The sequence below is a fragment of the Saccopteryx leptura genome, chromosome 4, assembly GCF_036850995.1.
Source record: "Saccopteryx leptura isolate mSacLep1 chromosome 4, mSacLep1_pri_phased_curated, whole genome shotgun sequence".
In the NCBI taxonomy this organism is placed as follows: Eukaryota; Metazoa; Chordata; class Mammalia; order Chiroptera; family Emballonuridae; genus Saccopteryx; species Saccopteryx leptura.
In genome coordinates, this window is record NC_089506.1 from 126,616,547 (window position 1) to 126,633,427 (window position 16,881).

Sequence of the window (16,881 nt, forward strand, 5' to 3'; positions counted from 1 at the left end):
TTGAGCGCTGACTCATCTGGTTTGAGCAATGCTCACCAGCTTGAGCCCAAGGTCGCTGGCTCATCTGGTTGAGCAAGGGGTCACTTGCTCTGCTGTAGCCCCTCGGGCAAGGCACATATGAGAAAGCAATCAATGAACAACTAAGATGCCGCGACAAAGAATTGATTCTTCTCATCTCTCTCCCTTCCTGTTTGTCTTTCCCTAGCTGTTCCTCTCTCTGTCTCTGTCTCACACACACACACACACACACACACACAAATAAATAAATAAATAAATAAATAAATAAATAAATAAATAGCTGTTGTTTCAGGACATTATACAACACTGGCTGCCAGGCTGGGGGCTGGCAATCCCCAAAGGGCTGGGAGTTTCTGGTTTGTTCTACATCTTGATTGTGATAGTGGTTATACAAAGGTAAACTCAGAAAGGGATGGCTTTTACTGCGTGAACAACATGTCAGTACAGCTGATTAAAAAGAAGAAGAAAAGTCCTGGCCTGGCAGCTCAGTTGGTTAGAGTGTTGTCCAGATCCATCAAGGTTGCAGGTTCAATCCCTAGTTGTGGCACACACAAGAGTCAACCAGTGAATATATAAATAAGTGGAAGAACAAACCAATGTTTCTCTATCTTTCCCTAAAAAAATTAATTAAAAATTAAAAAAAAAAAAGAAGGAAAAAACACTAAGGAAAGAGACAAACAACACAATGTTGCTGTGCAGTTAAGTGCAGATTCCTGGGCCCCTCCTAGGTTATCTACCTCTTCCACCTCACTCAGATCCTCACCACGAGCATGGGTGACTTAGCGGGAAAAGCCTGGTGTCATCCACAGGGTTCTATGGAGATACCCAGCAGAGAAATACCCATACATGCAGCCCACCTCTGGGGCTGGTCCCCAGAGGCAGCCTCCACAAGGTGCAGCCAGCAGGATGGGGAACTGTTTTGAGGGCAAGGAATTCCAGAGGCCTAGGTCCCCCCACAACTCTTCCTTCATGAAAAGGAAGCTATCCATCTTGGGAGTGTCACTATCTGTACTAGGTTGAATGGTGTCTCCCCAAACCTGTGAATGTGACTTTTTTTGGAAATAGGGATTTTGCAGATGTAATCAGGTAAAGATGAGTTCATGCTGAACTAGACTGGGCCCTAATCCAATGACTGGTGTCCTGACAAGGACAGGGACATTTGGAGGCCAGGTGGTGATGGAGGCAGAGATTGGAGTGATGCCAACATAAGCCAAAGACCACCAAAGATTGCTGGCAGCGCCAAATCTGGAGGACTCAAGGAAGAACCCTGCCCTGCAGACTCTGGGGGGAGTGCTGCCCCATGACACTTAAACCTCAGGGTTCTGGCCTCCAGAACTGTGAGTGTAAATTTCTGTTTGTGAAATGAATACACCATCCAACAACCATTTCAACACCTAGCCTCATACCTCCCTCCTGTCCAATGCCTGAAAAGAGGGAAGCTCAGGGCCAAGGGCAGGTCCCCAGGTCTCTGATGCTGGTTTTACCACTCTCACAATCCGGACCAACATGGTATTTAAACCCAATTGTGTAGCAGTGGTCTGTCTTCTGGAACATGCACGCTACTTTATTTTTGTTATTTTATTTTATGTTTGTGACAGAGATAGAGAGAGGGACAAATAGGGACAGACAGAAAGGGAGAGAGATGAGAAGTATCAGTTCTTCGTTGCGGCACCTTAGTTGTTCATTGATTGCTTTCTCATATGTGCCTTGACCAAGGGGCTACAGCAGAGCAAGTGACCCCTTGCTCAAGTCAGCAACCTTGGGTCCAAGCTGGTGAGCTTTGCTCAAACCAGATGAGCCTGCGCTCAAGCTGGCGACCTTGGGGTCTCGAACCTGGGTCCTCTATATCCCAGTCCAACGCTCCATCCACTGCGCCACTGCCTGGTCAGGCATACATGCACACTACTTTAAACAGGAGATTTAACTTCCAGGTGAAATCTTTCTTTTTCTTTCTTTTTTCACATTTTTATTGAATTTATTTGAGTGACATTAGTTAATAAAATTACATAGGTTTCAGGTGTACAATTCTATAATACATCATCTATACATTGTATTGTGTGTTCACCCCTCCAAATCAAGTCTCTTAATCTAAGAGAAAATTTCATATTCTTCACACTCATCATTTAATTTTTTCCATTAATAACATTTAACTTGATGTATTATGGTCAACTAGAGTTTAATATGTGTATTTTTAAAAAATTACTTTTATTTATTCATTTTAGAGAAGAGAGGCAGAGAGAGAGAGAGAGAGAGAAGGGGAGGAGCAGGAAGCATCAACTCCCATATGTGCCTTGAGGTTTTGAACTGGCTACTTCAGCATTCCAGGGCAATGCTTTATCCACTGCGCCACCACAGGTCAGGCTTAATATGTGCATTTTCTATTGTCTCCGTAAACTTGCTTTTTTGTTTTAATCAAACAAAATACAAGTCACAATTTGATTCAAATCCATTAATAGGTAAGCTGAGTCATATTTGGGGGAGGATAATCTATTAATTATTAGCTGCAAGATGTTGGAACATATAACACATAAACCCAAAGCAGTCTGAAGTTCATTGTCAGCTGAAGAAACCATGGATCAGTTATGACAACCTGCATGGTTGTCTACCAGCAGCTTTATGGAACTATCTCCTGTGAGAGACCCCTTAGCAGAGGTTTCAGGGAGGCAACTCAGGCATTCACAGAAAGATCAAGAAGCCAAGCACAGAGTCTTAGGGCCAGAACCTGCTGGGCAGTGACACAGCCCCACATACCTCCTCACAGGACAGCCGCCCGCAAGATGGTGGGCCCCTGACCATCTCCTGTCAGGTTCCAGGAGCTGGTCAGTCTCTCACTCTCACTACCCAGTAGAGTCTCAGAACACATGCCATGTAAGTTCACCACTACAAAGGCCCCATGTCTGCAGGACTGCCTGACCACAATGGGGCCTGGATACTGGATTCTAAACTGTGTAAATTGTACTCCAGGTTCAAAAGAGATAAATACCTGGAAAGAGCAAGGGGTTACTCAGTCTGCTGAAGGCCCATGGTCAAAGCACATATGAGAAAGCAATCAATGAACAACTAAGGTGTCGCAATGAAAAACTAATGATTGATGCTTCTCATCTCTCTCCGTTCCTATCTGTCTGTCCCTATCTATCCCTCTCTCTGACTCTCTCGCTGTCTCTGTAAAAAATAAAAATAATAAAAATAAAAGACCTGGAAAGAAAATCCCTGTAATGAAAACACACCACAAGGCCAAATTCTCAGAAATGTAATTGATTTGATTAGCGTTTGCAAAACAAAAAGAACACTGTGACAAAAACAAAACTCTCTGAAGAACTACAGAAGGTGCCTGGCCAGATGGCTTGGTTGGTTAGAGCATCATCCTGGAGCACAGAGGATGCTGGTTTAACCTGCAGTCAGGGCACATACAGGAACAGATCTATGTCCCTATCTCTCTCTCTCTCTCTCCCTTCCTCTATCAGTAAGATCAGTAAATAAAATTTTTTTAAAAAACCAAAAACTACAGAAGTAGCTTCATGGAAATAACCTGCTTCTTCACTGATAAACCCATCAAAAAGTTCTTGCCTTTAATCAAAGAGAAATAAAAACAAAATAACTTGTATGTGTATAGGTATTAAGTATATTATATTAATATTTAAGCATAAAATATATTTATGTTTATATATTACTGGGTAAAGTATTTGAAAGGATAGCATTGTTTTCTCTAAAATCTGTCACTAAAAATCTCTTTTGCTCTAATGTGTCTGTCTAAACTCAGCTGGTCTGTCTGTGGCCCCCTGGACACCAATCCCTGTCCCCCAGCTTCCCGGTTCTCATTCCAACAAGATGAAGAAAACAGAACCAGGAGAAATCGTCAAACTTCAGGCACAAGTGGGACCAGAAAGGAGCTGCTGGCAGTAGGAGGTGATTTAGAGGACAGTAACCGTGGAAGATAAAAATGTTGGTTTCATAAAATGGAATGAGCAGCACCTCTGGAACTGAAGAGGTGTTTACAAATCAAGGGGCAGTACCCTACCTCAAGAAACCCAAATGTCAGGATTGCCCTGACTGGTTTGTTCAGTGGCTAGAGTGTTGGCTCAGTGTGTGGATGTCCCAGGTTCAATCCCCAGTCAGGGCACACAAGAAAAGTGACCATCTGCTTCTCTTCCCCTCCATCTCCCGCCTTCTCTCTATCTTCCCCTCTCACTGCCAATGGCTTGATTTGTTCAAGTGTCAGCCCTGGGGGCTGAGAGTAGCTCAGCTGGTCTGAGCAACAGAACCAGACAGGGGTTGCCAGGTGGATCCCGGTTGGGGCACATGCAAGAGTCTATCTCCCCTCCTCTCACTTAAAGAAAAAAAAAAAAAACCCAAAGGGCAGCGTCTTGGGCATGCAGGGCACACAGGCCACGCAGGGGCCCAGAGCTGACTGAAATGCTGGTGGTGTCTTTGCCAGTGTGGTACAGACAGTGGGACCAGCTTTGGAGACGCCATAGCACCTGCAACAACATGTGGGTGGATGAGCACCTTTGCTCCTGGACAGGAGGAGGATGAGGGCGCTCTGGGTCCAGTGGGATTCAGTCAGGCCTCCAAAAAGGGGCAAGCTTAGTGGAGCCCACTCCGAAAAAGGTAAACCCACTCGTTATTGAGAGCTGCTGTCACATCAGGACTGTCTTTGACATGGTTTGTTTGTGGATCTGATAAAATCTAAATCTCTGATTTTTTTTTTTTAAGTTTATTTTATTGATTTTAGAGAGAAAGAGAGGCAGGGACATTAATCTGTTCCTGTGTGTGCCCTGACCGGGGATTGAACCAGCAACCTCTGCACCTCCAGATGATGCTCTACAAGCTATCTGGCCAGGGCTATATCTCTGATATTTCTAAGCCCAAGCCACTTGGGCACTGTGGCTCTTTTCAACTTTTGCTTCTACACAATTCATTCTTTGCAGCCAAGTAAGCTGAAGAAACCTAGGGAGAGAATTCCAAACAAAGTTTCCAAAAAAATCTCTTCATGTGAAGTGGCCCATGGCCTGTTGGTGCCGGGTGCTCTAACTGCTCTGGTGCTTCTCTTCACCCAAATGACCCAGGCTGGCAAGGAGTGAGCAAGTGCAGACAGGAAAACCACTGTCCTGTGCCTACCCAGCCATTTCACTCAGCTGCCACTGGGATGCCAGTGCCAGTGACGGGGGACACAGGGCACAATGGGTGAACTTCCAGTCCCAAGAGCTGACCCTCTGCCTGGGGAGAACTTGGGCTCCCAATAACCAGAAATCAGGTTTGCCCTGGGTTGGGGACTATAAGGGTTAAGGGTCAGACTAAAGGGGTGGTCACCACTTCAGAAAAGAGACCCCACAGGATAGAGTGGAGATAGATTTTTAAAGAGAAAAATTAAAGGCTTTTAAAGAGAAAAATCTGATACAAATATTGTACAATTTTATTATTTTCAAACACACAGAAGCGTATATGACTTAATTTTTTAAAAACCTAATGTATAAAAAAACATTTGTGTAGCTCGACCGGTGGTGACACAGTAGATAGAGCATCGACCTGGGATGCTGAGGTCCCAGGTTTAAAACAGTGAGGTTGGCCCTGGCCGGTTGGCTCAGCGGTAGAGCATCAGCCTGGTGTGTGGGGGACCCGGGTTCGATTCCCGGCCAGGGCACATAGGAGAAGTGCCCATTTGCTTCTCCACCCCCCCCCCTTCCTCTCTGTCTCTCTCTTCCCCTCCCGCAGCCAAGGCTCCATTGGAGCAAAGATGGCCCGGGCGCTGGGGATGGCTCCTTGGCCTCTGCCCCAGGCGCTAGAGTGGCTCTGGTCATGGCAGAGCGACGCCCCGGAGGGGCAGAGCATCGCCCCCTGGTGGGCAGAGCATCGCCCCTGGTGGGCGTGCCGGGTGGATCCCGGTTGGGCGCATGCGGGAGTCTGTCTGACTGTCTCTCCCCGTTTCCAGCTTCAGAAAAATACAAAAAAAACCCCACACACAAAAAAAACACTGAGGTTGCTGGCTTGAGTACAAGCTCTCCAGCTTGAGTGTGAGGTCAGTGGCTTGATCATGGGATCATCAATGTGATCCCATGGTCACTGGCTTGAACCCAAAGGTTGCTGCTTGAAGCCCAAAGTTGCTGGCTTGAGCAAGGGGTCACAGCTACACTTGAGCTCCTCATCAAGTCACATATGAGAAGTAATTAACGAACAACTAAAGTGACACAACTATGAGTTGATGCTTCTCATCTCTCTCCCTTCCTGTCTCTCTCTCTTGCTAAAAAAAGAAAAAAATCTATTGTGTATTCACACATGGTACTATGGGGGGTAGAGAGTAGAAGACCATCTTTTTTTTAAGGAATTACACTGCAAAGAAAAGGATGAGATATAATATGACGCTCAGGTAAACTTGAAAGTGATGACTTGAAAAATCGTGCTTCAAATTTTCAAGTGGCTGCCGAGGGAAATGGACAGTATAGTTGTAAAAACAATAAACGCACCACAGTCTGCAGCATGGCAGATCAGTGGAGAGGGTGCCTGCATTTCCTGGTGGAGTTTCATCAATGGCAAAGAGAAAGGAGAAAACCCTGATACCGGGATCATTTTTAGGAAAGGCATTTTGATACTCTTGTGGGAAGAAAGCCACCTCTCTGAGCCTTTTCTGAACCAGAGGGACTACAGGGTGTGTGATCAAGAGTAGGGCCCAGAGTCAGCCAACCCAACCCACTCTGCTCTTATACACATGCTGTGTGCTTGAGGGAGTTACTCTCACTGGGCCTAATAATGTAACCTGTCTCATGAGATGGTTCTCCTACACTCTCAATTAGTAGGAGGTATTATTATCAGTGCTTAGCAAAAATGAAACAGGGAGAAAGACATGATTTTCCTTCTGGAAAAAGAAGCTGGAGTAACAGCCAGGAGAAGGTAGTGAGAGAAAATATAAAATAGAAAAATTGGAAGGCAAGAGGTTGTAGATTGTAGTATTTAATGTCAGTTTAATCTGCTCCCCTCTCCCATCATTAATAAAATGAGCAAAATGTAGAAACTCAGCAGTGAGACAAAAAAAGGGCACTGGCCACGTCTCTGGGCCAAGTGGAGGCAGGCGACCCAGGATAAGCAGACAGGCAACCCAGCTGGCCTTGACTCCACCTGCTCTCCCAGAGGGGAAACAGAAGCAAAGCTCCAGGGCCAGCAGGGACCCAGACAGGACCAGAAGTGTAAGGGTCACTGTGGTAATGGGCAATGGGTCCCTCAGTAAGGGCATCAGAATCTACCCTCCTGCTCCTCCCAGTGCGCCCAGGTCACAGGACAGGGCCTGAATCTAGGCCCCTACCCTCCAGCTGTAGGTCCGGGATGGAAAGACCAGGCCTCACCAGACTGGGTCTGAGCAAACAGCCCATCAGGTGGAGCTACCTCAGCATGAGCAAGACGCAGGGACAATGCAGCTTCACAGTGTGCCAGCCGAGGGCAGACCCATCAGCAAAGGCGATTCCTGCACAGGGAGGGGAGACAGCTTGGTCAAGGACACAAACGCAGAGTGAGGTGGTGTGTTCCCCGGGCCACGACCAAGGTGACATGGCAGTGCAGGGAATGGGATATTCAATTGGAAAAAAATGTGTCTTGACCACAAGCTGAAACATTCAGCTAAAAAGAGCCATCAGTGTCAAAAGTAAAACTATAGTGTTTTTTGAGGACATCTTCATCATCCAGGAACAGGCAGAGACTTGTTACGCAGGACCCAAGTCCTAAACATAAAACAGCAGTCATGTGAATAATGTTAACATTGAAGGCTTCTGGTCATCCAAAAATATTAATAAAGGAGTAAAAAGGCAACACAGAGTAGATATCCACAATACCTATTTCTGACAAAGAACTCATAATGAGAATATATTTTTAAAACATTCCTACTAGCCTGTGGTGCAATAGATAAAGCATTGACCTTTGACTTGGAATGCTGAGGTTCCCAGTTCAAAACCCTGGGTTGATGCTTCTCACCCCTCTTTCTCTCTCTCTTTTCTCTCTAAAATCCATAAATAAAATCTTTTAAAAAATACTCCTACTAACCATTGAAAATATTTCAACCTAATAGAAAAAATGGACAAAATACTTGGACATTTTACAAAAGAGGAAAAATCCAAAGAAACATATGAAAAGATGTTCAATCTCATTAGTCATCAGAGAAATACAAATTCAACTACTCACTTTTCAAAATGGACAGAATGCAGGAGAGAGAGAGAGTGTACTAAGTATTGGTGGGGAAGTGAGCAACCAGAATTCCTGTACTTTGCTGTTGAAAGTGTAAATTTGAAAATATTTGTGAGAACCTAATAAAGCTAAATATTATGCATACATATGCATATCTAATACACAGAAATTCAGAAGAGACAGACAAAAAGATCAAAGCAATTAGAAGTGAATGGATATAGAAGGCAAATTAAAAAATGAACCAACATAAGGATAATTGGTGCAGCAGGCAGAATAATGCCCCACCAAAGATATCCATGCCCTGATCCCCAAAATTTGTGAATATGATAGGTGGCAAAGGGGAATGAAAGTTGCAGATGGAATGAAATTTGCTAATCAGCTGACCTTAAAATAGAGATTATCCTGGATTATCAAAATGAGCTCCATGTAATCACAAGGGCTTTTAAAAGTGACAATAAAAAAAAGTGAAAATGGAAAAGAAAAGTGAAGATGGAGACAGAGACTGTGTCAGTGATGTGAAGTGACAGACTCAATGGGCCATTGCTGGCTTTGAAGGTGGAGGAAGGTGCCATAAACCAAGGAATGCGGGCAGATTTTAGTAGCTGGAAAAGGCAAGAAAAAAGACACCTCTAGTGCCTCTGAAAGGAACTCAGCTCTGCCTACACCTTGCTATCAGTGCAGTGAGGCTATATTGACTTCTGACTCCAGAATTGTAAGAAAATAACATTATGTTGGTTCAGCCATCAAGTTTGTGGCAAGTTGCCCATCAGCAATAGGAAACTAATACAACTCATGTCACCAAAGTAGAAATTCCAGTAAATGTAACAGAAGATGTTTTAAGGACATTAAAATAAATTTCACTAAAACTAAAAAAGGACTATGCAAATTCAGATTATAGAGCGTACTAGAAGTTTAACACCAATCATTTGGTTCAGAGACAGACTATGAGGCAAAAAGAAAGAATTCCTCAGAAGTTCAGGAAGAAAAGGTAAATCACCCACACAGGGGAGAAAAATCAGCTGACCTCAGGCTTCACCACAATATACCCAATGCCAGAGAGTAGTGGGACAATAGTTACAAAGTGTTGAGGGAAAAAATTTATACAACCTAAGAATATTAAACCCAGCAAAGATATCGTTCAAAGATAAAGACAATGGGCTAGACATTTTCAAACATGCTAATGTTCAGGAAATATTCATGAGCCCATCCTGAAAAATGACAAAAAATAAAATCTAGCTAATTAAAAGGACAGCAAAATAAAGAACTCACTGACACAGATGGTAGAAGGACTGGTGGTGAGCATTAAATCCTTAAATGGTGAATTATTACTCAGCAATTATGGTCATTGTAGCTACAACACAAGTGAGTGTTATAAACCTGGGCGATGTGTAAATAGCAACCTGGGCTTCAAAATTCAGGTGGCGGGTAGGGAGCGGGGAATGTAGATATGAAGTTGAAAAAGCCCTGGCCTTTCAAAAAGAAAAAAAAAAAGATTCTTATGGCCTGTGGTGGCACAGTGGATAAAGCATGCACCTGGAATGCTGAGGTTTCCTCTTTGAAATCCTAGGCTTGCTGGTCAAGGCACATAGGACAAGCAAGCAATGAACTAAAGTGTAGCAACTATGGGTTGATACTTCTTGGCACACCCTCCTCTCTCTGTAAAATCATAAAATAAAATCTTTAAAAAAAAAAAGATTCCGCCTCACCTGTGGTGTCACAGTGGATAGAGTCTCACCTAGAACACTGATGTTGCTGGTTTGAAACCCCATGCTCAGCTGGTCAAAGCACATACTAGAAGCAACTATGAGTTGATGCTTCTCAGTCTTCTCTCTCTTTCTCTCTAAAAATCAATATTTAAAAAAAATTATTCCAACTTTCTCAATTTTTCATAATCTCTTTTCTTTTTTGTATTTTTCCAAAGTTAGAAGGCAGTCAGACTCCCGCATACATGCAACCGGGATCCACCCGGCATGACCACCAGTGGGCGATGCTCTGCCCATCTGGGGCGTTGCTCTGTTGTGGCTGGAGCCATTCTAGCACCTGAGGAGGAGGCCATGGAGCTGTCCTTAGTACCCAGGCAAACTTTGCACCAATGGAGTCTTTGCTTCTGGAGGGGAAGAGAGAGAGAGAGAGAAAAGAGAGGGGGAAGGGTGGAGAAGCAGATGGGCCTGACAGGGAATCGAACCCGGGACTTCCACACGCTGGGCCGACACTACCGCTGAGCCAACTGGCCAGGGCCATAATCTCTTTTCTTAATCCTAGAAGAATGTTTCAGTAATTCAAACACCCACAAGGGTCACATCTATGACATTGGTTCTTCAGTGTCTCAAGCCAAGTTGACAACAAAAGCTCTTATGGAAAGTGTCTTTTAGCCTAAATCAGGGGTCGGGAAACTTTTTGGCTGAGAGAGCCATGAGTGCCACATATTTTAAAATGTAATTCCATGAGAGCAATATGTTTAACACTAAATACAAGTAAATGTGTGCATTTTATGTAAGACCAACACTTTTAAAGTACAATAAGTCTCTGAATTCTTTTTAATAATGTTGTTATGCTGTTGCTAACCAATGATGAATAAAGTACTTCTTACCATTAATGTAACTTCTGGTGCTGCATGGTTTTGCTGATGGCTTTGTAGTCTGGTTGATACGTGGTGAGGTTAAGCTTCATGCAGGTGTTTAGACTTCCATCCGTTAAGAGTGATCATAGGTTGGTCTTAACGTTCTTTAGATGTGAGAAAGACTGCTCACATGCATTCGTAGAGCCAAACATTGTCAGTACAGCAATACTCACAAGCTGTAGTGTGTGGTATGTGACGGGAAGTGTGTTCCAAGTTTTGACAATCAGCTGGTCCGCGGGTTGAAGTTTTTTCATTTCTCCCCACTTGTGTTTGCTCGCCAACTCTGCTTACTGTCTTGCAAGTCTTTCCAAATCTTCATTCAGTGACTTGAACTTATTCACCCACATGTCTGAGGCCTTCAGGTCAGCAGCTTGTAGCTCAAAATCTCTGACAGAGACACCGGGGATGTAACTCAAGTCAGTGCTGTCCACTGCACACTCATGTGGATGGGAGATGAACTTAAAAAGACGAGTGCACTCATGAAATTCTCTAACGCGTGCTTTGAATGACTGCAGGAGATTAGATGTGAAGCCCACTAGCTGCTGGAGATCAAGAGGTTGAACAGGGTCACTTGCTGTGTATGCATCTTTAAACTCTCCCAGTTTTTCAAAGTGTAGTAAACAACCTGTATCAATGTCAGCGATGAAGCATTCCAGCTTGTTTTCAAATGCAAACACTGCTTGTTGAAGGGATAAGACTGTATTTCCAATGGCTTGCATTTTCACACTGAGCTGGTTCAGATATTCAGTCATGTCCACGAGGTAGTAGAACTTCAGGAGCCACTCAGTGTTAGCTAACTCAGGATGCTCAACGTTTTTCATTTCAAGAAAAGTCCAGATTTCACTCAGACAAGCCGTGAAATGGCTGAGCACCTTCCCTCTTGACAACCAACGCACATTGCTGTGCAGAAGCAGACCAGGATAACTATTCCCAACTTCATCCAGCAGTGTTTTAAACTGGCGATCATTTAAAGCTCGGACAATAAAGTTGACCACCCGAATGACCAGCGACATCACCTCACCAAGCTGCTCGCCACACATCTGAGTACAAAGCACCTCCCGATGTAGGATGCAGTGAAAACTTAGGATGGGGCTCTTTTCATGTTCACAAAGAAGCGCTACGAATCCTCACTTTTTCCCCACCATGCACGGAGCACCATCATTACACACCATTGGTTTATCCATTGGTAGATTTTTTTCTTTAGCGAACTCAGTGAGACTTGAATAAATCCTCCCCTCTTGTTGTCTCTTTCATAGGCAAAACTGCAAGACTTTCCTCATGTAGTGTGTCACCGACAGCATACCTTGCAATCATGCTGAATTGGGATAAATGGCTTATGTCTGTTGACTCATCCAAAGCGAGAGAAAAGAATGGTGCTGCATTTATGCCCTTCACTTGTGTTGCCTCAATTTGATTTGCCATCATGATGGTACAATCGTGAACAGTTCTTGCTGACAGAGGTATGTCTTTTAATTGTTTGATTATCTTGTCTTTATCTGAAAAGTCGTCAAAAAGTTCATTGGGAACATCAAGCATGAATGTTTTGGCATACTCCCCATCTGTGAATGGCTTTCTGTTTCTCACAATTGCTAAAGCACCAGCAAAGCTAGCAGAATTCCAGTCACCTTGTTGGGTCCAAACACTGAGTTGCTGCTGACTAGCTTGCTCTCTGCACAGTAGCTCTTTTTTTTTTTTTTTTTTTTTTTTACAGAGACAGAGTCAGAGAGAGGGATAGACAGACAGGAATGGAGAGATGAGAAGCATCAATCATCAGTTTCTCGTTGCGACACCTTAGTTGTTCATTGATTGCTTTCTCATATGTGCCTTGACCGTGGGCCTTCAGCAGATCGAGTAACCCCTTGCTCAAGCCAGCGACCTTGGGTCCAAGCTGGTAAGCTTTTTGCTCAAAGCAGATGAGCCCATGCTCAAGCTGGCGACCTTGGGGTCTCGAACCTGGGTCCTCCGCATCCCAGTCTGATGCTCTATCCACTGTGCCACCACCTGCACAGTAGCTCTTGACATACTTTCTTCCTGCTGTCCCCCGCTGGATATTTTGATGCAATGTAGTATGGCATATGTCGAAGTGCCGCTTTATATTTGACTGTTTCATCAATGCAATTTTATCATTGCATATTAGACACACTGCAGAACCTGCTCTCTCCACAAAGGCAAATTCCTCTGTCCATTCCTGCTGAAAAGAATGATACTCATCTTTTTGTCTTTTAGCCATCTTCTTCATCAAAAGGGTTTCTACAATTAGCTAGCTGACTACTTGATTAAAAAAAGGGAAGTTTACTTCCTGACCTCACAACAACTTGTGTACGTTATGCATTATCCAATAAAAATTTGGTGTTGTCCCGGAGGGCAGCTGTGATTTGCTCCAGCCACCAGTAACCATGACCATGAGTGGTAGGAAATGAATGGATTGTAATACATGAGAATGTTTTATATTTTTAACGTTATTATTTTTTTAATTAAAGATTTGTCTGTGAGCCGATGCAGCCATCAAAAGAGCCACATCTGGCTCGCGAGCCATAGGTTCCCGACCCCTGGCCTAAATTCTCCCTCTGTGTCAAGGAAGACACTTTAAAAGAAAGCATTAACCCTAGAAGAAAGCATTGTTTTTAGAAGTTCTGGGTTTATTACCAAAAGAAAAGAAAGTAATGCAACAGAAGTTTAGCTAAGCCTTGTTCAAACAGACCAGGAGTTTTACAAATGTGTGTCCACATCCTTGTTTGCTCCACATCATTCACCTACTGTAAAACTCAAAGCATTCCACAGCTTGTTCCCCTCAAACACACAGTTTTTAAAGTGCTATGCTTTATCTGTTGAATATTTTATCCACTGTAGCTCCTTCATGCACCAACTGGGCCCTGAGGACCCAGCTGTGGAGCAAACAGCCTCTGCCCTCCTGGAGCTCAAACTCCGGGACTGCATCGTCCAGCAAAACTCTGCCACGTCTGTGCTGTCACTAGTGACATGTTGCTGTTGAGCACTGGAAATGTGGCTAGTGCAAACTTTTAATTGCATTCTATTTTAACTACAGTACTTTAAATTTAAAAAGCCATATGTGAATAATGGCATTATCTTGAACCACACTGCTCTAGAATCTATCAGAATCTGTGAGACACCCAGGTGACACTGTCAATTGCAATTTTTTTTTTTAATTAAGAGAGGCAGGGAGACAGAGAGACAGACTCCCGCATGCTCCCCAAGTCCCCTACAGGGCTATGTTCTGTCCATCTGGGGCTGCTACTCTGTTGCTCTGCAATCGAGCTTTCAGTGCCTGAGGTGAGGTCATGAAACCATCCTCAGCCCCGGGGCCAACTTGCTCAAACCATTCAAGGGGAAGAGAGAGAGGGGAAAGGAAGAGAGAGGAGAGAGAAAAAGAAGGGGTAGGGGGAAGGGTGGAGAAGCAGATGGTTGCTTCTCCTGTGTGCCCTTACTGGGAATCAAACCTGAGACTTCTACATGCTGGGGTATGCTCTACCACTGAGCAAACTGGCCAAGGCCTGTCCATCACAATTTGAGGATGAGTCCAGGTTCTCATCATCAGCTCATCTCCATCATCTCAAACTCTCCCCCCTCTCTCTCCATTCTGCCCTCCCCAAACCACTCTCCCTAAGATGCTCCTATGTTGTTATTCCCCTGCTCAGGAGCTGAATGCTCCCTCCTGCCCACTCTGCAGACTATCTTTTCCTCTTTAAATCCTCTGGCCCCAGTTAGCCTGCCCACTGTCCCACCACAACCATTGTAGGTTGTGGTAGGGATGCCATGCACTCTCCACTCAGCAGAAGAGAATGTTCTCCTTCCTTCCATCTCAGATCCTGTTTATTTGCTGTTGAACCCCCCCCCCTCCCGCCTGAAAACACACACACAAAAGGAATTCCTTCTGTGCACTGTTTTCTCAATTTGATCCTACCCAACGAGTGCAGAAGCACATTCAGGCTTTACAGCAAGGTGCTCCTGGGAGCACCCTGCTACTTGCTAGATGGGATGCTGTCCAACGCCAAATACAATAGATCTTCAAATTAAAAAAGAAAGGACTGCACTCCCTGGGCTGCCCTCCTTTGCTCCCTGGGGAACCAGACTAGAGGCAAGCCCAGAAGACAGAGAGAGTGACATGACACAGAGCAGCAGGGTCTGTGCTGGAAGTGTGTTTCACACCCCTAGGATGACAGCTAAAAGTTGACCAAGTGCAGGTGTAGACCCTGACTCTTCTCCCTGCCTCCTGGCCCAAGTTTCTGCCCACAGCACTTTCCTCTCTTCTCCCTCTGCCCTCCTTTACTACAAAATGTCCACCGCTTCTTGGGGCTGCGGCTGTCAAACCCCAAACCTTGGGGATCCCCCTTGCCCTCTAGCTCTGGGCACTGTGGCCTTCCCTCGACCTAGAACCCACTCTCCTGCAGTTCCTCAACCCCAGGCCGCACTCTTGAGGGTCACTTGGTGCTTGCCCTCCCAGGTCTGTGCACCTGGGGTCACGCTGAGAACCCCGCAGTTGCCTCTGGACGAGGCCTCTTGCATATTCTTCTCCTCTTCTTCCATCTGACCCAAGCGCAGAGTCGCCACCTGGGAGCCTGAGACCGCTGCGTTCCGACCCCAAGTTCGGATCTGCTCCCGCCATCTCCGCACCCCCACGCATTCTTTCCAAAGGCGTCGCGCGCATGTGGGTCTCCTTGTGGGATCCCTCCCAAACACCCGGTTGCGTTGTTCCCACGCTTTCCTCTGCCTCGCAGGTCAGGAGGACCCTGGCGGTCTGGACAGCCGCTCGGCGCCCCCCCCCCGGCGCGCAGACCACGGCGAGAGTATGGAAGACGCACGGCACCGTTGCCCCTGGGCTCCTACGAGCCGCCGGGGTCTCCCATGTGCGGAACAGGCGTACAGCCGGGGCCGCCCCTGTAGTGTGGGTCCGATCCAGGCATAAACAGGCGGGCTCGAGCCCCACTCTCCTCGCACCCAGCTCCGCTCCCCGTCGGCCCGCTGTGCACTCGCGGGCCGCCGCCTTTCCTCCCTGGCCCTACGTGCGCTGGGATGCTATGTGTATTTTTACTTTTTGTCAAGCTCCAGCCTTGGTCCTCCCTGGGCGCGGTTCCGCTCTTCCCTGGCCGCTGTATGCTCACCCGGTCCCGCTCCTCCATGGCCCTTCGTGTGCTCCGTCCGCCCCGGGCCCCGGACCAACTCCTCTCCTAGCCCCACTCTCCCAGCCCGCTGTGACTACCCGCTTCTCCTCAGCTCCGCGCTCACCCGCCGGGTGGCCGTACAGGGACTCCGCGGCGCCGTCCTGCAGGCTCGCTAGGATCTCGCCCTTGCCCACATCGCTGTCACCCACCAGAAGGAACTTGAGCAGAAAGTCGTAGGCGCGGACCGGGCTGCCCAGAACACTCATGGTGCCGGCACCCATGCCCGACCTGTGGGACCGCGCAAGGCGGCGGCTGGGAACCCGGGCGCCACGCAAACCCGCAATCTACCAAACACTACCGCTCCACGCCCCAGCCGCCTGACAGCGTGATGTACCGCCCCTTTTCGCTATTGGCTGGCCACAGTTGCTAAGGCGTATGCGCACGCTTATTGAAAGATATGCCCGGCCATCTCACCGTCGTCTCCGCCTCCAGTTCAACACCGCAGCCAATGACGGACTGGAGGCGGGGCCATAGTGCCCAGAGACGGTGAGGGGTGGAACCAGAGAAGACAGTGGACGGGGTCACTGCTCAGGCAGCCAATGCTGGGCGGGAGGAGTAGTGGGCGGGTACCCCTCCCCCTCCCCCCTCCCCCCACTTCTTCCATCTCTCATCCCCGCCATCCCCACTCCTTCCAGGTGAGCCAGTACTGTAACCCCTGGCCAGGTTGCCTAGTGCCAAGGGTCCCTGTCTGAAACGAGCTCGCGGTGCTACCCCACGACTGCTCTAGGACCTCGTTCTTGTCCCAGAGCAACTAAGAGTCCGTGGGCGCTCGTGACTGTGTGTGCTTGTGCGCCTGTGTACGTGTTCATGAATGTGCCTGTGTGTGTGTCTCTGTGTGCGTCCGTGTACGTGTCTGTGCAGGTGCTGGGAATAGGACAAGGTGGAGACTCTCCAGGC

General features: G+C 46.5%; 1 protein-coding gene across 1 annotated transcript in view; it reads right to left on the bottom strand.

Annotated features, from left to right (window-relative positions):
• Positions 1-16,258, bottom strand: part of RAB40B (RAB40B, member RAS oncogene family) — a 32,461-nt gene extending 16,203 nt beyond the window's left edge. The window contains exon 1 of the mRNA XM_066381656.1: positions 16,049-16,258. Within this exon, the coding sequence (XP_066237753.1) occupies positions 16,049-16,205 (157 nt within the window). The 5' untranslated portion in view covers positions 16,206-16,258. The remainder of the gene's footprint in view (positions 1-16,048) is intronic.
• Between the last annotated feature and the right edge of the window lie 623 nt (positions 16,259-16,881).